The 23,223-nt window shown below is 45.1% G+C and overlaps 2 protein-coding genes across 2 annotated transcripts in view; one reads left to right on the top strand and one right to left on the bottom strand.

Moving 5' to 3' along the window:
* The window catches only part of LOC120909737, an 857,992-nt gene that overhangs the window by 221,348 nt on the left and 613,421 nt on the right, over positions 1-23,223 (top strand). The gene's annotated exons all lie outside the window — the stretch shown is intronic.
* The window catches only part of LOC120909821 (zinc finger protein 585A-like), a 31,201-nt gene continuing 10,899 nt past the window's right edge, over positions 2,922-23,223 (bottom strand). The window contains exons 3-4 of the mRNA XM_040321548.1: positions 16,902-18,253; positions 2,922-3,871 (exon numbers count right to left, since the gene is read on the bottom strand). Coding sequence (XP_040177482.1) covers positions 2,922-3,871; positions 16,902-18,253 — 2,302 coding nt within the window. The remainder of the gene's footprint in view (positions 3,872-16,901; positions 18,254-23,223) is intronic.

Below are 23,223 nucleotides of genomic sequence, written 5' to 3'. Positions count from 1 at the left end.
ATAACTAATGACCCGAAAAACGAAGAAACAAATGAAAGGAAAACAAAGAAATGTTTGGTCAGTGCACATGTCTACAGCTTAGTAGATGATAAATTAGACAGATAACTGAGAAGCCGCAGATGTCACTCGCTAACAAGCTTTTCGATGTTTTACGAAGTTCCAAGGAATGTCTATACAAGAGGAAATCTATATGTTGTAAACGCCTAGAAGAGGCCACTTGGCATCCTGGCGTGAGTCGCTCCTTTCCCTGGTGAAATAAAAGGTTTGTTTTCCTGGAGTCCGTGTCCGGAGTCCATTCCTGGTTTCCCAGAACTCAAAGAGCCGTTTTGCTGCAACATTTATCTGGTGCATTGGCCGGGAAACCAGGTGTGACGGCTGTGACAGGTGACAACACCACCAGCAATTCTTCTCATTCCACCGACACACACAACTTTATTTTCTCTTCAATACATTTTTTTATTATAATTTTTACTTTTAAACAGATTACAGTCATAGAATCAGGAAATAGTAAAAAGGTAGAAATGCGATTGGTCAGGAAAATGACTTGTCTGGAATGTGGAGGCGGAGTCATACAATACAATACACAACGTGTTACATTATTATAACAAAGTATTGTAGAAAAGATCACACCATAGAAAATGGGGGAAAAGGAGAAAATAATCCCGGATATTAAGGGGGAATTTGTGTACGAGGAACACCTTAACAATCACCACCATTTTATTCTCTAGGGTGTTAGAAAAAAATATATATATAATGTTTGGGGGTTTTAAGTTATTTTCTAGCAAAAAAATCTGTTTAATCTTGAAAGGACAAAGTCTGAAAAACAGGCCCCGGTCCTTAAGTGGTTAATAATCAATTCCACTTCTATATCCCGGGGGGAAGGACATGAAAGAAAAAACACAAGTACCATAGTGCTCTCTGCTTCTGAATTTATTATAAAAGCCCCCCCCCTAAAAAGTTATACTTACAATAAAAACAGCAAGTATCAGATCACCAGCTCACTCACCGCCGATCGACATTCACATTAGATTTTATTAATGATTGTAATATGTTTATAAAGTGATATAAGCTCATGAAATGTGGGAGGGGTAACTCGGCTCGTTGGTCTAGGGGTACGATTCTCGCTCGGGGTGCGAGAGGTCCCGTGATCAAATCCTGGACAAGCCGTAGTTTTATATATTATTATTATTTTTTAGGATCGGTGTACAATTGATTTTTCATATATGTGATTGATTCATACATATTTATGTTTTCTATAATAATTTTTAATGAATGGACAACGAGGTCCTAATAAAGATAGAATTTGTCCCGGTAGATAAAGATATACATAGGAACATCTTTTCATTTTATTTTAGACTTGTTTTTTTATTGTATGTATATGGCGATACATCGCACACTCATGTGGAGATTAGATTGTAACGGGACATTACCACGGAGCTCAGCGGTGTGATCGAGTGAGAGCGCCCTGCTGGTTTGCAGATTCGGGTGACACGCTCTCCAGCTCTATGAATGTGAGCTTCGTAGTCACAGGAAGAGGGCGTGTCCTCACAGACTGTGGTGATGCCTGAAGGGTTGCCTAGGCAACAGGCAGGTATATAAGGTTTCACCTCTTTTGACCCACCCATCTACTGACGAAGGCCAATGAGAGGCCGACACACGTTTAGAAGGGAGGAGCCCTATCTGTGATGTCAGGCGAAGCGCCGTGGGTCTAGATCGGCGGTGAATGAGCTGGTGATTTGATACTTGCTGTTCTTATTGTTATTTCTTGTAAGTGTAACTTTTTAGGGGACTCTAGCTATGACTAAGCACTAGTTTCAGTGCGAAACGCGTCAACAGTCGGGTTTTATTTTGCTGTGACTTGTAGTGCTGTCCTTCTTTTAATAAAGGCGACAATTTGTTCAGAGTGCGGCTGTCCAGAGACAATTTTTGTTCCTGTGTAACTTTTTAGGGGGGTCTTTTATAATAAATTCAGAAGCAGAGAGCACTATGGTACTTGTGTTTTTTCTTTCATGTCCTTCCCCCCGGGATATAGAAGTGGAATTGATTATTAATAAGTGAATGGAGGAAGGTGGTGTTTGGAGACAATTTATACGTTGATTCCCCACACAGAGGTGCAGTCTGGAGACTGTAGGAATTACTACCATTGGTAAAGTGGACGGATCGTGATCGGACACGAGGAGTGATCTGTCTATGAGTTTTATACTCACCCTTGAGGTGAGCATGCATTTTAGCAGGTGGGGGTGCGCACTGAATATTGGATCCATTTAAATCGGATTTTTCACAGCGGTGACAGCTTTGGAAACCTCCATATGAACTGTTTTTTTTATCATTTATTTCTTTTTTCATAAATAGTTTTATGGAATGTATAATTATTTGTTTCTATAAGATTTATAGATACGCAGCGCTGCACTATTTTCACACAATTAATACGCAGCTTCTACTTTTCAGAGGTGCGATATCCTTCTCTGTACAATCCGTGTTTTATTGATTGCATGGAATATTGGAATTTTCTGAGATTGTGGATTTGGGGTTTTCATGAGCTGGAAGCCACAATCATCACAATGATGACAAATCACGGCTTGAACCCTCTTGCTTTGCATGTAATGAGTCTCTCTCATATATTCGTCTCGCCTTTTAAGTTGCATTAGTGAAATAAATGAACTTTTGCACCGTATTCGAATTTTTCGAGTTTCACCCGTATATCAGAGTGTGCTTCTTCCCCACATGTCCAGCAACATTCACATACAAGACATTTCCCGCACTCACTAATACACCTCGAGGGTTGTGTGGGACCCCTGATGTACAGGAAGACAGGACTTCAGTGAGGAACATTTCCCTCACTCAGGACAGGAATACGGCTTCTCCCCCATGTGAGATCTCTGATGTTTGGAAAGACTGGACTTCTCTGAAAAACATTTCCCTCACTCAGGACAGGAAAAAGGCTTCTCCCCCGTGTGAGATCTCTGATGTTTTGAAAGATGGGACTTCCGTATAAAACATTTTCCGCACTCAGAACAGGAAAAAGGCTTCTCCCCCGTGTGAGATCTCTGATGTGTGGAAAGATTGGACTTCACTGAAAAACATTTCCCGCACTCAGAACAGGAAAAAGGCTTCTCCCCCGTGTGAGATCTCTGATGTCTGGAAAGATGGGACTTCTGTGAAAAACATTTCCCGCACTCAGAACAGGAAAAAGGCTTCTCCCCCGTGTCAGATCTCTGATGTCTGGAAAGATGGGACTTCTGTGAAAAACATTTCCCGCACTCAGAACAGGAAAAAGGCTTCTCCCCCGTGTGAGATCTCTTATGTGCGGGAAGATGAGACTTCATTAAAAAACATTTCCCGCACTCAGAACAGGAAAAAGGCTTCTCCCCCGTGTGAGATCTCTGATGTCTGGAAAGATTGGCCATCTGTGAAAAACATTTCCCGCACTCAGGACAGGAAAAAGGCTTCTCCCCCGTGTGAGATTTCTGATGTGTGGAAAGCTTGGACTTCACTGAAAAACATTTCCCACACTCAGAACAGGAAAAAGGCCTCTCCCCCGTGTGAGATCTCTGATGTTTGGAAAGACTGGACATCTGTGAAAAACATTTCCCGCACTCAGGACAGGAAAAAGGCTTCTCCCCCGTGTGAGATCTCTGATGTTTGGAAAGATCGGACTTCACTGAAAAACATTTCCCGCACTCAGAACAGGAAAAAGGCTTCTCCCCCGTGTGAGATCTCTGATGTTTGGAAAGATTGGACTTCATTGAAAAACATTTTCCGCACTCAGAACAGGAAAAAGGCTTCTCCCCCGTGTGAAATCTTTTATGCCTATTAAGACTGCTTTTGAAACTGAAACACTTCCCGCACTCAGCACAGAAAAAATTCTTATCTGTTGGAAGGACGGCACCGTCCCGCACAGTCTGAGGTTCCTCAGGATAAGAGGAATACGATGGTCCGGCACCGTCCCGCACAGTCTGAGGTTCCTCAGGATAAGAGGAATACGATGGTCCGGCACCGCCCCGCACAGTCTGAGGTTCCTCAGGATAAGAGGAATACGATGGTCCATCTACACTGTGTGGTGCCGGATGGACATTTGAGGTAGTCGGGTTTTCTCCTGGACTATACTGTGTGATGTCCTCATCTTCTACTTTACAGTCTGGAGACAAAGTGAGACAATCCTCTGAGGTTTTCCTCATCTCCCGTCCATCTACTAAAATAGAAATACAAAGATTATTACTAGACATGAGCTGATTGGTTCCCATAAACCAGGACTCCGCCCACATCAGGCAGCTTTGTCTCTGAGGATCTTACAATTCCCCCCTCAAGGTAACTAGTAAATGGCTCCTCTGATCTCCTACCAGATCATTTCTTTATTCATGGACCTTAGTCAGAGAGTGAGGAAACAACGGGAACTGTCTTTTATAGGAGTGACAGTGATGAGGGGATTATAGGACGAGGGTCAGGAGTATGTAATGTACAGCATAGAGCATATAGTGCAGGGGTCAGGAGTATGTAATGTACAACATAGAGTATATAGTGCAGGGGTCAGGAGTATGTAATATACAACATAGAGCATATAGTGCAGGGGTCAGGACTAGAGATGGGCCAAACGGACCCCTGTTCAGTTTGGATCAGAACTTTCGAACACCTGCGAAAGTTCGGACCCGAATAACGAACCCTATTAAAGTCAATGGGATCCCGAACGTCAAATATCAAAAGTGCCCATTTTGAAGGCTTAAATGCAGATAATTGGGCAAACAATGGTTATAGGGGTCCGAGTCCTGTCCCGGGGGACATGCGTCATTAAAAAAAAAGTTTGTGAAAAACGTCATTTTTAAAGTGAAATCCTAAAAATGAGAAATTCCTTCCAATATAGTGCCTGGGGGGTCCCCTTAGTCTAACTGTAAAGTGGCAGATCTGTACCGTGTTGAATTTATAAAGCCGAAAAAAATTAAAAAATTCCTGCAAGCTACCTTTATTTTGCTCAGCGACAATTGGGGAGCCAGTGTGTACGATGAGGCCACAATGTAGTGCAGTGGGAAGAAGATTAGAGATTTTTTGGATACATTCTGGTGTCACTTTGGATAGAAGTAACGGGGGGCGTTAAAATTGGTCTTTGGGTGTCGTGGGGCCTTCACACCGTAACCCTATAGAGATAATCTTGATGAAAAAGCAAGAATTCGGCTTGCTGTAAAAACAATTGCAATGATATGCTCCTGTCAGACAGTGCCAAGGGAACCTCTCCTTGTTGTCCTCCCAGACATTATTGGGAGGGAGGGGGCGGTGCTTACAAGCAAATGTAAAGGAGAAGTTGAAATCTGAACATAGATGCACTTTAATCAATGTGAGGAGGTGTTTGGTGCCCTTTAATTTGAGAACTCACACTACACAGACACACTCCACGGATACAATATAATATACCAAATGTACAGTAACACACAGAACTATATGGCGTTAAACTGGCAGTAACGCACGCAAAACGATATGGGGTTAAACTGGCAGTAACGCACACAGATCTATATGGCGTTAAACTGGCAGTAACGCACGCAAAACGATATGGGGTTAAACTGGCAGTAACGCACACAGATCTATATGGCGTTAAACTGGCAGTAACGCACGCAAAACGATATGAGGTTAAACTGGCAGTAACGCACACAGATCTATATGGCGTTAAACTGGCAGTAACACACACAGAACTATATGGCTTTAAACTGGCAGTAACGCACACAGAACTATATGGCGCTAAACTGGCAGTAACGCTCACAGAACTATATGGCGTTAAACTGGCAGTAATGCACGCAAAACGATATGAGGTTAAACTGGCAGTAACGCACGCAAAACGATATGGGGTTAAACTGGCAGTAACGCACACAGAACTATATGGCGTTAAACTGGCAGTAACGTACAAAGAAGTAAATGACGTTAAACTGGCAGTAACGCACACAGATCTATATGGCGTTAAACTGGCAGTAACGCACGCAAAACGATATGAGGTTAAACTGGCAGTAACGCACACAGATCTATATGGCGCTAAACTGGCAGTAACGCACACAGAATTATATGGCGTTAAACTGGCAGTAACGCACACAGAACTATATGGCGCTAAACTGGCAGTAACGCACACAGAACTATATGGCATTAAACTGGCAGTAACGCACGCAAAACGATATGAGGTTAAACTGGCAGTAACACACGCAAAACTATATGGGGTTAAACTGGCAGTAACGCACACAGAACTATATGGCGTTAAACTGGCAGTAATGCACGCAAAATGATATGGCGTAAAACTGGCAGTAACGCACACAGAACTATATGGCGTTAAACTGACAGTAATGCACGCAAAATTATATGGCGTAAAACTGGCAGTTACACACACAGATCTATATAACGCTAAACTGTCAGTAACGTACACAGAAGTAAATGGCGTTAAACTGTGAGTAACGCACACAGAAGTAAATGGCGTTAAACTGGCAGTAACGTACATAGAAGTAAATGGCGTTAAACTGTGAGTAACGCACACAGAAGTAAATGGCGTTAAACTGGCAGTAACGCACACAGAAGTAAATGGCGTTAAACTGGCAGTAACGCACACAGAAGTAAATGGCGTTAAACTGGCAGTAACGCACACAGAAGTAAATGGCGTTAAACCGGCATTAACGCACACAGAAGTAAATGGCGTTAAACTGGCAGTAAAGTACACAGAAGTAAATGGCGTTAAACTGGCAGTAACGCACACAGAAGTAAATGGTGTTAAACTGGCAGTAACGTACACAGAAGTAAATGGCGTTAAACTGGCAGTAACGCACACAGAAGTAAATGGCGTTAAACTGGCAGTAACACACACAGAAGTAAATGGCGTTAAACTGGCAGTAACGCACACAGAAGTAAATGGCGTTAAACTGGCAGTAACGCAATCAAATAGACGGTGAAACTACCTGAGCTGTGCCTACTCTACACTAATGTACGTATAAATGACACGGTCTCACTCCACTACAGTGAAACTACCTGAGCTGTCCCTACTCTACACTAATGTATGTATAAATGACGCGGTCTCACTCCACTACAGTGAAACTACCTGAGCTGTCCCTACTCTACACTAATGTATGTATAAATGACGCGGTCTCACTCCACTACAGTGAAACTATCTGAGCTGTGCCTACTCTACACTAATGTATGTATAAATGACGCGGTCTCACTCCACTACAGTGAAACTACCTGAGCTGTGCCTACTCTACACTAATGTATGTATAAATGACGCGGTCTCACTCCACTACAGTGAAACTACCTGAGCTGTGCCTACTCTACACTAATGTATGTATAAATGACGCGGTCTCACTCCACTACAGTGAAACTATCTGAGCTGTCCCTACTCTAGCTGCACACTATGCAAAGCTTAATGATGCTCCTCCTCCTCACTACACTCACACTATCCCTAGACTGACACTAAACGAATATTCTACACTGACAATTGAAGCAAAATAGCACAGTATAGCACACTAACTAATAGCACTGAACAGAGCCCCGTTCCATCTCTCTCCACCCCAAAATCACACTGAAAATGGCTGCAATTGCAAGAATACTTTTATACTGTGGGGTGGGAATGAGCCATGATTGGAAAAAGTCATGGTGACAGTGTCCAAATCATGACTCTGAGGCCCCGTACTCACGACCAAACATGTCTGCTGAAACTGGTCAGCAGACATGTTTGGCCGTGTGTAGGCCCGAGCGGACCATTTTCGGGCGGATCGGACAGGTTTCCAGCGGACAACTGTTTCCTGGCATTGCTTTAAAACAGTCCGCTGGAAACCTGTCCGCCCGGACATGTACGGTCGTCTGTACAGACCTACCGTACATGTCCTGCCGCCCGCCATCCCTCGCATGCGTCGAATGACTTTGACGCATGCGTGGAAGCATTTTAAAGGCGGGCCGCCCACGTCGCCGCGTCATTGTCGCGGCGACACCGCGTCATCGACGCGGCGACACTGCGGACACGCCCCGCGTATTGTTTACGCACGGACTTCTGTTCGATGGTGTGTATAGCCATCGAACAGAAGTCCCCGGCCAGACATGTCCAATGGAAACGGTCTGCAGACCGTTTTCATCGGACATGTCCTGACGTGAGTACAAGGCCTGACAGTGCTCTGTGCCCTGATTGGCTGAAACTTTCACTGCTTCAGCCAATCAGGGCTTGCAATGCACTATTCAACACCGCAATGCATTGTGGTCGATTCGTGGGAGCCGAACAAACGGTCGAATGTCCCAGAAGTTTGGGAAACTGCCAAACGTCCGAACAACAAAAGTTCGGCCTAACTTATGCTCGAGCCGATCTGTTCGCCCATCCCTAGTCAGGACTCATGATATCGGTGTTCAGTAATCAGTGGTGGATGAAATGTTTACTGGAGACAAGTTGCAGAGATCCCACACCGCTGCCTCCCATCTCCTGAGACTGCACTCGGTGACTTGGGTCTGAGACTGAAAGGCGGTTAGAGTTCCCCCATATGTATTGATAGGCTAATAGTTCCCCTGTACTAATAATGCATTATAAGGCTTGTTAGAGTTCCCCCTTAGAGTACCCTTTTACCCAGAGCTTTTAGGACAAGTTACATAGACAACCTTGCCATTTTGTTATTATGTTCTAGATGAAGAATGAAAAACATTAAGATTAACTTCAGTAGAAATTAGATAAACAGAGCACAAAGATGGGACTGCTGTATTCTATGCACGTAGTATAATTGTGACGAATATTACTTGTATAACCTAATTACTTACATATGATTGGCTGGGACTAGAGCGTCCCTTTCTTGTATGATTTTCTTACGTACAAGTACGCAGGAGAAATAAAGCTAGTCTTGAACAAACCATGAGTGCGTGTGTTTCTGACTGGCAATGCATTGCGGACTTTCCATACATTCAGAATATCCTTAAACCCGGGTCTAGTTGAACTAGAAGCCTAACAGAGACTATACAGACATATCCCTCCACCCGGCACAGCCAGCAAATAACAGAGCAAGTAACCCGGGAGAATTGTTCTGTCAGAGATCTCACTAGACCCGGGCATGGGGCAGAAGACCCAAGGTACATACCCCAGGTGTCTAGGCCAAGCAAACCCTATGGTGAAAATCAACATTTTGCTTTGAGCTGAACCCCAGAATCTCCATAAATCCAGTCTAGAGACATAAATTGTGTCTGCAGCACAGAGAAGGAAGATTATCCAAGAGAAATACAGGAATACAGGACGGGGAACACAGCTCAGGAAAGTGACCAGGGGATTACAGGCTGATATCACCCAGTCCCAGCCCTACTCTGGACCAATCAGTGAGCAGTATGGGCGGAGGAATGGATTTAGTGTTAATGACCCACCTGTGCTGATCTCTGTAGGAGTGTCCTCCTCTATAAATGTCCCCGTTATTCCATCCTCCGCCATAGACTGCTGATCATCCCTCACATACGTCTCTTCTTCTTCTCCTTTCACCTCAAATTCTATATCGATTGGATCTCCACTCTAAACCAAGAGAATGAGAGAGAATATCATCTGTAAGATATAAACTTACATACAAAATCCACACATCATCTCCACCAGTCTATGTTCTAGATGCTCCGCCCCACCGACCTTGTAACAGTGGGGGATGGTGTGACCTTCCTGTGTGGAATCCCGGGAATACAGAGGACGGGGACATCTCTCTGGTGGGTTCCTGGTATTAGGTGGCTCCATCATATCCTTGTGTCCTTCTGAAAACTCCTCCATCACTCCATACTCCTCATCCTCCTCTTTATACTCTTCTTTTACATCAATATTATCATCCCCGAGGTTTCCACTCTGAATATATAATAAAACATTCATTATAATAAACATGTTTGTGTATAAATCATAACCACCAATAATTGTTCCTCATCTACCTGATGATGGTGGGGGATGGTGTGTTCTTCCTTCATCGTCCCATCCTCATCATCCTCCTCCTTTATCTCTTCTTTAACCTCAACTTTAGGATCTCTCAGGTTTCCACTCTGAATATAGAATAAAAATGACATCAATGGTAACAATGCAGATAATGTACAGATCCTAATGATACTATCAGTGATTGTTCCTCATCTACCTGATGATGGTGGGGGATGGTGTGACCTTCCTGTGTGGAATCCCGGGAATACAGAGGACGGGGACATCTCTCTGGTGGGTTCCTATTACTGGATCCATCTGTAGGAAACACACACACTGACTGAATACATTGTTTCTATGTGTTTATCAGATGATGGGGGATGTAGGTGGAGCCTCCGTACTGCTCTCTCCTTTACAATAAAGTCTCCTCTTACCCGGTGATGTGAGGGGCGGCTGATTGTCCATCATGACGTCCTTGTAGAGATCCTTGTGTCCTTCTAAATACTCCCACTCCTCCATGGAGAAATAGACAGTGACATCCTGACACCTTATAGGAACCTGACACACACAATGATACCGTCACCATCCAGACACACCCCTTGTGTTGAACCTTCACAGACATCAGGAATAGTTATTTCCTCCTCCATAAAGATTATAAAATCAAACACACGTAACATAAGTCCACCTCTAACTAAAACCCCCAACCCGTATTATCATATAATCTGTTAATATAAACTGAAAAGGTGAAAGTGATGGAAGAAAAACACATTTCCGAGAGGAAGAGAATGTTCCGGCCCCGTAAGTTAAACCCACAAGTGCATTTTTACCACTAATATTCCTTTATATTGGCTTTTGGAATTTACAAATGCAGCAGAAAAATGTAGAAATTGGATGGAAGGTTTAGCACCGGGAAAGACTTTTTGATAGAAAAATAGTGCATTTTATATACATGTATATAGATCGGACCAACATGAGGGACACATGAGGAGGAAAGAGGGACTTTGTTGTGAATGAGGGACAGTCCCTCCAAATCAGGGACAGTTGGGAGGTATATGTGTGTATTATCATCTGCTGGAGATAAAAGACGTCACAGTGACTATGGAGGAAGAGGACGGACATGACGGGGTTACTGGGTGTAAATAGAAGATAAGATCTTATTACCTCCTCTACTGCCGATTCCAAAGATGTCTCCTCACTACTTCCTCCCGACTCACCTCTCACCCGGAACTTCTTGTTTGTATCTGACATCATTTCCTGTCTTCTATAGAGACTTCCTGTCTCTATGGTAGAAGTGAGATCACCATCTTGTGAAGCTCAGAGGAACTGCAGCCCAGAGAAACATCTCGTAATGTGAACACGGCCTTGTGCTGTGTGTGTATGTACTGTATATTCTTATAGATCGGTCATCTCCACTCCCACCAAGGGGGAGAGAAATATATTACTGCCTAGTCCAGCCTTTCTCAGCCAGGGTTCCTCCAAAGGGTTCTAGGGTGTACAGTATATACACACTGTGCAGGGACCGCCCTGTCTTTCCTCCGCTCTCTCCTATGGGGGATCGGATGAACACGGACCATAGGTCCGTGTTCATCTGATCCGATCCGGCAGACGGAAGAAAAATAGGATTTTCTTCCGTCCGCAAATGCGGATCTTTGTGGAGGCGGACAATTACGGATGTCAGCGGATGGTCATCCGCTGACACCCATAATCACATAGGGACCCATGTATGTCCCGTTTTCATCCGCAACGGACAGGTGAAAATGCGGACATACGGTCCGTACGTGTGAAAGGGCACTAAGTATGTTTTCTCCTTCACTGACAGGCACTGTTAAGGCGTCACTGATGGGCACTCATAAGCGCACTGATGGGTGCTGATAGGCGGCACTGAAAGGTTGCACTGATGGGTACTTATGGGTGGCACTGATAGGTGGCACAGATGGGCACTGAAAGGTGGCACTGATGGACACTGATAGATGGAACTGATGGGCATCACTGATAGGGAGACATCTGGTAGGCATTGGTAATGGGCACTGACTGGCACCATTTATGGACATCGATTGGAATATTTTGGGCACTGTGTCACATCCCTGGTGGCCATGGGTGGCATACCTGGTCATCCATCAATGGTGGGCACATCCCTGGTGGTCCTGTTGACATCCCTGGTGGTCCAGTGTGGGCATCCATGGAGGCTGCACTGATAGTCAATTAACGCAGATACCCCCCCATCAGGACAGCTGCCGATCGTCTCTCCTCTACTCGTGTCTGTCAAACGCGAGTGAGGAAAAGTTGATACACGGCTCTTCCTGTTTACACTGTGATCAGCTGTGATTGGACGCGACTGATCTGGTGTTAAAGAGCCTTCATCAGAGGTTAAACAATTCTTTAGTCCTCAGCGCCCAGGGCTGATAGGTTCAAGCAACCATTGGCAGTGTCTGCATTATATGGTGCAGGAATATCTAGGGACAAGAGCAGACTTGGAGACCTTTCCAACAGAGAATCCACTGGGTTACTGGGTCTTGAGGATGGACCACTGGCCAGAGCTTGCACAATATGCAATTGAGCTACTGGCCTGTCCTGCATCCAGCGTTCTTTCTGAATGCACATTCAGTGCTGCTGGAGGGTTTGTAACGGGTCAAAGAGTGTGCCTGTCCACAGACTCTGTTGATCGCCTCACATTTATAAAAATGAATCAGTCCTAGATCAGCAGCTATCAAGCACCTGATGTAACTGATTCCATTTTCTATGGATGTGGGATCCCTTGAAGACTGCCTATGCTGAGTGACTATCCTATTCCTCCTTAATCTTGATCATGCTAACTTCCAACAATATTTTTGTTTTAGGGCACCACCACCACCAAGGCACAATATTGAAAGGAATATTTCATTTGTATTGTTTAATTTTAAGCATTAATAAAATCACTGCTCCCGAAAAAAATTAATAATTTTAAAAACTTTTTTTGCATTGATACATGTCCCCTGGGGCAGGACCCGAGTCCCCAAACACTTTTTATGGCAATTACTTGCATATTAGCCTTTAAAATTAGCACTTTTGATTTTTCATCTTCGTGTCCCATAGAGTTTAATAGGGTTCGCATATTTGGCTAGAACTTTTTGCCTGTTCTGGTGCGAAACGAACCAGAGGGGGTGTTCGGCCCAACCCTACTAAATAGGTGTTCAGCCAATTCCATCATTTGGCTGCTGTATTACTACCGCCTCTAAATGTGGCAGCTTCCTGCTCAGGTTGGTTGAAAAGAGGTTGGTTGCCAGTGATGTACACCCACCAGGCTTAATCAGCTGTCAGCTGGGGATTTTCTGGTTGGCCCGGTGAATGTAAATGTTAATAAAAGTACAAAAAAAACCTGTATGGACCCCCCACCACCAAGAAATTCATACTAGACCCTTATTAGAGCATGCAGCCTGACTGGGCAGGGAAGGGTGGGGGGTGGGGACTCGGGAGTGAGCATGACTCCTCCTGAACCATACCAAACCACATACCCTCAACATGGGGAGAGAATCTTGCCAAGTCCATTCCCTCCTGGTTGGAAAGTTGAACAAGTCCAATGTATGAGCTCATACCGGGGAACATGAGGGATCTGTACAACATAAGACAACGGGAAATATATGTCTGTCTGCAGAACACGGGGGAGATATTGGAACTCGAATTCATGGTCACCTGGAAATAATGAAAAGGAGAAAGTCCATCCAAACCATGAGATTGGTCAGAGACTAATTGGTATCATTCTGGGCATTGCCAGACGAGGTCTTGGTGACAGAGTGAAGGGTGATGCTGCTCATACTATATGTGACCCTCATCTACATCATGGACATCTTCTTCAGATTCTTAGTAAATAGGATGGAAATCTTCACAATCCTATAGAAGAGGTTGGGGGTCCTGAGTAGTCATAGAAAGGCCCAGCACCCCACTAGTAGAGGAAGAGGTGGTCTGGTGACATGGAGAAGAAGACTCCGGTCAGTCTCTGGATCTCCATCATTGGAAACATGGTGAGACAACAAATACAGCGGGATGGTGGAGGAGATGTTGGTGTCGGTGTGGAAATGGACAGAACACGGGATGATGACACTGAAAGAACAATACGGCTTCATTCTACGATATGTCAAGGAGAGAACCGTACAGGAGAGACTTTTCTCTCTAATTAATGTCAGTAGAAGATCCGGAGAAAGCCTGTTCTGTGTTCTGAGAGAACAGATGGAATGTTTCTCCTTGTGTGTTCTTATCATTATTATTGTTACTCTATACCTAGTGACTGTATGACTGGCATGGTTCTAATACTCGACTTTACCTGACCACTGCACTCTATACACAGGACTGTATATGATATACTCCTGAGCACTGCACTCTGTACTCTGAGCTGTATATGATATACTCCTGACCTCTGCACTCTAGGCCCATTATTCAATAGGCAAGCATGGTGGAGTCAAAATGTAATATGCAAATACAGTGCTACCTGATGTGAAAAAAGGTATCAAATGTGATATTAAGCAGCGCTCAAGAGAATCAAATAAAAAAACACACATATAATATTGCTAAACTATTAAGTGAAAAATAATGAGTGATCCACCCTCTATGTGAAACAATGTATCAGTGTCAAAAAATAGGTGTCAATAATACACCCAAAATAACAGGTTGGCAAAAAAAAAAATCCATAAACTGATTGTGTGAACGTAAATGAAGTTCATAAATGGAGAACAGAAGAAATCCCTTCACGATCTTCAGACAGTGCTTTCACCACACCACAGTGACTGCATGATTCCACCACCCATCAGAATGCAAACTCACCACAATAAATGGCCTGACACTCTCGTGTTAAGGCACACAGGCTTTTTAACTGAACCACTCAGTTTAATTGATGGAACTCCCTCTTTGGAAACTGGAGCACTCAGTTAAATAAATGGAGATCCATTGGAAAAAGGAAAAACTCCAAGATGACAGCCACATGTATAATGAAGAGAGAGAGCACAATAGTGTGATATTGCAACACAACTTTTAATAAAAACACTAAAAATCTCCCAATAGATGCACTCACAAAAATGACTCTTGTCATAAGCAGTGATTAAATCCAAACATCACACGGTGTAAACACAAACAAAAATTTTCCTCCAGGTGAACCAGTGGTCACGGCGGACCAACAAATAGCCCAGGTTTACTCACAGCCCTATGAAGGTGTACTGGAGTCGCTCTTCAGATGACTATATTGGTGACAGATGGACCGTTCCACGCCCGACCAGTTCAGTTTAAGGTATGCGGTTGTAACTTAGTACCCACGCCCCGACATGTTTCATCATACTGATTTAATCATGGGGATGCTTACCAGATGTCACATGCCGCTATATGTAGCTGCCAAGGTCCCCCCCTCACTTGCACATTGGTGCACGCCTTCCGTTCATTACAAGCATCAGCTGTGTGGACAAACGTCCCACTCAGCTGTGCTGGCACACTTGCATGCCAGCACAGCTGAGTGGGACGTTTGTCCACACAGCTGATGCTTGTAATGAACGGAAGGCGTGCACCAATGTGCAAGTGAGGGGGGGACCTTGGCAGCTACATATAGCGGCATGTGACATCTGGTAAGCATCCCCATGATTAAATCAGTATGATGAAACATGTCGGGGCGTGGGTACTAAGTTACAACCGCATACCTTAAACTGAACTGGTCGGGCGTGGAACGGTCCATCTGTCACCAATATAGTCATCTGAAGAGCGACTCCAGTACACCTTCATAGGGCTGTGAGTAAACCTGGGCTATTTGTTGGTCCGCCGTGACCACTGGTTCACCTGGAGGAAAATTTTTGTTTGTGTTTACACCGTGTGATGTTTGGATTTAATCACTGCTTATGACAAGAGTCATTTTTGTGAGTGCATCTATTGGGAGATTTTTAGTGTTTTTATTAAAAGTTGTGTTGCAATATCACACTATTGTGCTCTCTCTCTTCATTATACATGTGGCTGTCATCTTGGAGTTTTTCCTTTTTCCAATGGATCTCCATTTATTTAACTGAGTGCTCCAGTTTCCAAAGAGGGAGTTCCATCAATTAAACTGAGTGGTTCAGTTAAAAAGCCTGTGTGCCTTAACACGAGAGTGTCAGGCCATTTATTGTGGTGAGTTTGCATTCTGATGGGTGGTGGAATCATGCAGTCACTGTGGTGTGGTGAAAGCACTGTCTGAAGATCGTGAAGGGATTTCTTCTGTTCTCCATTTATGAACTTCATTTACGTTCACACAATCAGTTTATGGATTTTTTTTTTTGCCAACCTGTTATTTTGGGTGTATTATTGACACCTATTTTTGACACTGATACATTGTTTCACATAGAGGGTGGATCACTCATTATTTTTCACTTAATAGTTTAGCAATATTATATGTGTGTTTTTTTATTTGATTCTCTTGAGCGCTGCTTAATATCACATTTGATACCTTTTTTCACATCAGGTAGCACTGTATTTGCATATTACATTTTGATTGTTTAACTTTTAGAGCAGCAGCTCACTTATATTTATTTATTAATTTATTTATTTATATTATCAATATCACTATATTTTCACTTATATTCTCCAGTTACGCGCAGTGGGGGTGGCTCAATTAGACGGCCCTTATTTCCACCTTTTTCCCAAGCATGGTGGAGTGCCATCATCCCCAATACATACAGAAAGCAAAATATCCTCCAGGCAACTAAATGGGACTATAAATCTATAACATATAACTCTGTAGCCCCGTTGGGTTGCTTGGAGGATATTTCTGTTTCTGGCCCATTATTCGGGTTCCCTCTACACTGATGACCTGTGAAGACTTTTATAGCGTCTCCTATGAGTAATATTTGGATACAAAGTTTGTCCTCATTGCACCGACACGCACAATCTTTTCTTCATTCAACACATTTTTTATTATCATTTTACATTTAACAAACTGCAGTCATAAAATCAGGGAATAGTAAAAGGTCGAAATCCAACGAATACACCTCCAGGGTTGTGTGGGACCCCTGATGTACAGGAAGACAGGACTTCAGTGAGGAACAATTCCCTCACTCAGGACAGGAAGGTGGCTTCTCCCCCGTGTGAGATCTCTGATGTCTGCAAAGACTGGACTTGTCTAAAAAACATTTCCCACACTCAGGACAGGAATACGGCTTCTCCCCCGTGTGAGATTTCTGATGTGCATTAAGCCTGGACTTCCGTGAAAAACCTTTCCCACACTCAGGACAGGAATACGGCTTCTCCCCCGTGTGAGATATCTGATGAGCCTTTAGATTGGACTTCTGTGAAAAACATTTCCCGCACTCAGGACAGGAATACGGCTTCTCCTTCATGTGAAATCTCTGATGTGTGTAAAGATGGGGCTTTTGTGAAAAACCTTTCCCACACTCAGGGCAGGAATACGGCTTCTCCCCTGTGTGAGATCTCTGATGTTTGTAAAGATGCGATTTCTGTGAAAAGCATTTACCACACTCAGAACAGAAATACGGCTTCTCCCCCGTGTGCAATCTCTGATGTGCGTAAAGAGTGCCCTTTTCTGAAAAACATTTCCCGCACTCAGGACAGGAATACGGCTTCTCACCCGTGTGAGACCTTTGGTGTTGGTTGAGATTCCATTTCCTTGAAAAACTTTTCCCGCATTCAAAACAGAAATATGGTTTTTCGCCTGTGTGAGACCTTTGATGTGTGACAAGTTCAGATTTTTTAAAAAAACATTTCCCACACTCAGAACAAGAATACGGCTTCTCAACCGTGTGAAATCTCTGATGATTATAAAGATCAGACGTGTCTGAAAAACATTTCCCACACTCAGGACAGGAATATGGCTTCTCATCTGTGTGAGATCTCTGATGTATGATAAGGAGGGACTTCTCTGAAAAATGTTTCCCACACTCAGAACAAGAATACGGCTTCTCCCCCGTGTGAGATCTCTGATGTGTGATAAGGAAGGATTTCTGAGAAAAACGTTTGCCACACTCAGGACAGGAATACGGCTTCTCCCCTGTGTGAGACCTTTCGTGTCTGTTGAGATCGGTTTTCTCTGAAAAACATTTCCCACACTCAGGACAGGAATACGGCTTTTCACCTGTGTGAGACCTTTGGTGTCTGTTGAGACTGGATTTCCCTGAAAAACATTTCCCGCACTCAGGACAGGAATACGGCTTCTCACCTGTGTGAGACCTTTGGTGCCTGTTGAGATCACTTTTCTCTGAAAAACATTTCCCGCACTCAGAACAAAAATATGTTTTTTCCCCCGTGTGAAATCTCTGATGTCGGTAAAGATGGGCCTTCTGTGAAAAACATTTCCCACACTCAGGACAGGAATACGGCTTCTCACCTGTATGAGATTTTTTATGCTTATTAAGACTGCTTTTAGAACTGAAACACTTCCCACACTCAGGACAGGAAAACCTCTTATCTGTTGGAAGGACGGCACCGTCCCGCACAGTCTGAGGTTCCTCAGGATAAGAGGAATACGATGGTCCGGCACCGTCCCGCACAGTCTCAGGCTCCTCAGGATAAGAGGAATACGATGGTCCGGCACCATCCCGCACAGTCTGAGGTTCCTCAGGATAAGAGGAATACGATGGTCCGGCACCGTCCCGCACAGTCTGAGGTTCCTCAGGATAAGAGGAATATGATGGTCCGGCACCGTCCCGCACAGTCTGAGGTTCCTCAGGATAAGAGGAATACGATGGTCCATCTACACTGTGTGGTGCCGGATGGACATTTGAGGTAGTCGGGTTTTCTCCTGGACTATACTGTGTGATGTCCTCATCTTCTACTTTACAGTCTGGAGACAAAGTGAGACAATCCTCTGAGGTTTTCCTCATCTCCCGTCCATCTACTAAAATAGAAATACAAAGATTATTACTAGACATGAGCCGATTGGTTCCCCTAAACCAGGACTCCGCCCACATCAGGCAGCTTTGTCTCTGAGGATCTTACAATTCCCCCTCAAGGTAACTAGTAAATGGGTCCTCTGATCTCCTACCAGATCATTTCTTTATTCATGGACCTTAGTCAGAGAGTGAGGAAACAACGAGAACTGTCTTTTATAGGAGTGACAGTGATGAGGGGATTATAGGACTTTGGCTGGGAAAACATGTTCTTATTTTTTTGACTGGATTCCCAGCGGTTTTCCTGTAGGTAAAACTGCCATGAAGCATACACACGGCAGTTTTCCCGGCCAAAAGCTGTCATGGCAGCTTTCCCGAGGGGAAAACTGGTCGTGTGTACAAGACATAAGGATTCAGGCTCATAATATCGGTATTCAGTAATCAGTGGCGGATGAAATGTTTACTGGAGACAAGTTGCAGAGATCCCACACCGCTGCCTCCCATCTCCTGAGACTGCACTCAGTGACTTGGGTCTGAGACTATACAGACATATCCCTCCACCCGGCACAGCCAGCAAATAACAGAGCAAGTAACCCGGGAGAATTGTTCTGTCAGAGATCTCACTAGACCCGGACATGGGGCAGAAGACCCAAGGTACATACCCCAGGTGTCTAGGTCAAGCAAACCCCATGGTGAAAATCAACATTTTGCTGCCAGCTGAACCCCAGAATCTCCATAAATCCAGTCTAGAGACATAAATTGTGTCTGCAGCACAGAGAAGGAAGATTATCCGAGAGAAATACAGGAATACAGGATGGGGAACACAGCTCAGGAAAGTGACCAGGGGATTACAGGCTGATATCACCCAGTCCCCGCCCTACTCTGGACCAATCAGTGAGCAGTATGGGTGGAGGAATGGATTTAGTGTTAATGACCCACCTGTGCTGATCTCTGTAGGAGTGTCCTCCTCTATAAATGTCCCCGTTATTCCATCCTCCTCCATAGACTGCTGATCATCCCTCACATACGTCTCTTCTTCTTCTGATTTCACCTCAAATTCTATATCGATTGGATCTCCACTCTAAACCAAGAGAATGAGAGAGAAAATCATCTGTAAGATATAAACTTACATACTAAATCCACACATCATCTCCACCAGTCCATGTTCTAGATGCTCCACCCCACCGACCTTGTAACAGTGGGGGATGGTGTGACCTTCCTGTGTGGAATCCCGGGAATACAGAAGACGGGGACATCTCTCTGGTGGGTTTCTGTAGCTGGATGACTCCTCCATGGTGTCCTGGTACAGATTTTTGTGTTCTTCCTCCATCACCCCATCCTCATCATCCTCCTCTTTTATCTCTTCTTTAACCTCAACTTTAGGATCTCTCAGGTTTCCACTCTGAATATAGAATAAAAATGACATCAATGGTAACAATGCAGATAATGTACTGATCCTAATGATACTATCAGTGATTGTTCCTCATCTACCTGATGATGGTGGGGGATGGTGTGACCTTCCTGTGTGGAATAATCCCGGGAATACAGAGGACGGGGACATCTCTCTGGTGGGTTCCCATTACTGGATCCATCTGTAGGAAACACACACACTGACTGAATACATTGTTTCTATGTGTTTATCAGATGATGGGGGATCTAGGTGGAGCCTCCGTACTGCTCTCTCCTTTACAATAAAGTCTCCTCTTACCCGGTGATGTGAGGGGCGGCTGATTGTCCATCATGACGTCCTTGTAGAGATCCTTGTGTCCTTCTAAATACTCCCACTCCTCCATGGAGAAATAGACAGTGACATCCTGACACCTTATAGGAACCTGACACACACAATGATACAGTCACCATCCAGACACTGACACTTCTAGAATCTTCTTTTTTTTTTTTTTATTGGTCATATGATCTCCAGACTTCACAGGAGGAAAACTAGAGCTGAACACGAATGGTAAAATCAATTGATATTCTCAGAAACCTCCTCACCAGTCACGTCTCTATATTTATAAATGCCTCAATGAGATATAATTTATTCACACAGGACCCCCCCCCCCCCCCACACACACTTTGTAGGTTAAAAGCTTGTCGCGAGGTCTGGTGTCATTACACACAATGCAGGAACAACACTTTTGCTTTGCTTGTGAGGATGCAAAAGGTCCGTCCACATTCTAAGACCAATGGAAAAAAAGAATGGAGGAACATTGGGAGGAGCTGTGTGAGGTCAGTGTGATGTCATAGGATTGTCTGACTCTAGTTGGAGGGACATTGGGAAGAGGAGCTGTGAGGTCAGTGTGATGTCATAGGATTGTCTGACTCTGGTTGGAGAGACATTAGGAGAAGGAGCTGTGGGGGGGGGGTTCTGTATGTAGCACCTTCTAGTGTGTGCTAAAAGTTAGTGTAGACAACATTTAGTTTGGCTCGGGGTTAGGCCTGAGCCATGGAATCTGGGTCAGGGTTCATTAATGTTCAGGGCTGGGTGACTCATCATGGCAGCTCTCTGGTGCCTCCCCCTGGTCTAGAAGGTTGGAGAATTTTCTAGAACGAGAGGACAGGGGGATAGGTGGAGTTGCTATGCATGTTTATGAGGCCTCAGCCAATCCCCAGTAAAGAGGTGGCAGAGAATACCTCATAAATAGACATGGGCCATGCCAGCAGGGGAAGTCGAGTGAAAGATGGAGATGCAGTGTTGATGAGGCTGTCAGTGGTCCTCAGGGGTGCCCCCTAGTCTGAGGGAGGTGTCCCTGCCTTGGGCCAGGGCTCAGGTGCTGGAAGAATCCTGCTAGAACACAGAGCAGGAGGTCAATCCCCAGTCATGGGCTGGCAGACAATACCTCATAAACAGACATGTGCCATGCCAGTAGGGGAAGATGGGTGGAAGATGGAGATGCAGTGTTAAGCAGGCTGTCAGTAGCCCTCAGGGGTGCCCCCTAGAGGGGGGGGGGGTGTCCTGCCTTGGGCTGGGGCTCGGGTGCTGGAAGAATCCTGCTAGAACACAGAGGAGGGGGGCCTTCCTGGAAGCACGGGAGCAAGAGAGGACTGAGTAGTGCAACGCTGTGGAGACTAATGAGGGGGGGGGAGACTGCCACATATAGCCAGTCTCCCATAAAGACAGTGGTGTGCTTAAAGTGGTTATAAACCCTTTACAACCACTTTAACCTACAGGTAAGCCTAGATTAAAGCTTACCTGTAAGTGCCTGAAATATTTCCCAGACCTGCACGGCGATTTCCAATTTCATCTGCACATGCGCCGGAGTTAGAAAGGGCACGCTGCGCCGTTTCTAACTCGGGTCATGCCGTGAGTGGCGGCTCCCGTGGGAGTGACGTCACACGACTCCGGCCACTCACAGAGCCGGAGTTCGCTGCCCCTGGAAGAAAGAGGGGTAGTAACCCATTATGGTTTACCTAGCAGGGAAACAAAGAGGAAGTAACACCCATCAGGGTTTCCTTCCTCTTTAAGTCTTCAGTCCTTTCCCTGAGAGACCTCCTGAGATTCAGCCGGGTAGGGCTGGTCAAGAGTTAAATAGGTGGGGCTGGACAAGACTCAGTTGGGTGGCCTGGTGTGCAGAGGCAGCCAGGAGGGCCGGTGAAAAAGGGCAGGGGTGGGTTGGCAGGGCTTGCAGAGGTGGTGCTGGGTTTAGTGACCACAGAGGAGAAGTTACATGCTGTTTCACTTTATCTGAGCTACACGTAAAGGGGCTGCGAGTTCCTGCCTTTAATGGGCGATTGCTAGCTCTGGGAGCAGGTCAGATCATCTAGAGCAGGGGTCTCCAAACATTCTAAACAAAGGGCCGGTTTATTGTCCTTCAGACTCTTGGAGGGCCGGACTTTGGCCAGCGGGAGTGAAAATGTTCCTGGCATCAGTGGGAGTAAACATTGGGTATTAGGGGGAGGAATAGTGCCCCATTGTTGGTATCGTAGGGAGTAATAGTGCCCCATTCGTGGTGTCAGTGGGAGAAATGGTGCTCCATTGTCGGTGTCAGATGGGAGAATAGTGTCTCGTATCATTGGGAGGGATACTGCTCCAAGGGCTGGATAAAGGCAAGAAAAGGGCCGCATCTGGCCCTCGGGCAACAGTTTGGAGACCACTGATCTAGAGCAGTGATGGTGAACCTTGGCACTCCAAATGTTCCAAAACATCTGGGGGGGGGGGGCAAGGTTCTCCATCACTGCTCTAGAGAGTGATCCAGCTGGAGCATGCAAGGGTTTGTGCGGGAGGAAAGAGGAAAAGAGACGGGGCTGGATTCAAGTAGATTCGCGCATTTTTTACTGCGCTGCCCTTGATTCACGGAGCAGTAGCTCCGTATATTGCGTGGGCGCGCCGGCAAAATGCCCGGCGTAAGCGCGCGCAATTTAAATGATCCCGTAGGGGGCGGGAATCATTTAAATTAGGCGCGTTCCCGCGCCGAGCGTAGAGCGCATGCTCCGTCTGGAAACTTTCCCGACGTGCATTGCGGCAAATGACGTCGCAAGGACGCCATTTGCTTTAAAGTGAACGTGAATGGCGTCCAGCGCCATTCACGATTCACTTACGCAAAC

Source organism: Rana temporaria, chromosome 8 (genome assembly GCF_905171775.1).
Source record: "Rana temporaria chromosome 8, aRanTem1.1, whole genome shotgun sequence".
NCBI classification, from domain to species: Eukaryota; Metazoa; Chordata; class Amphibia; order Anura; family Ranidae; genus Rana; species Rana temporaria.
The sequence above is the reverse complement of the archived record's forward strand: the minus strand, read 5'-3'. Positions and strand labels throughout refer to the sequence as shown.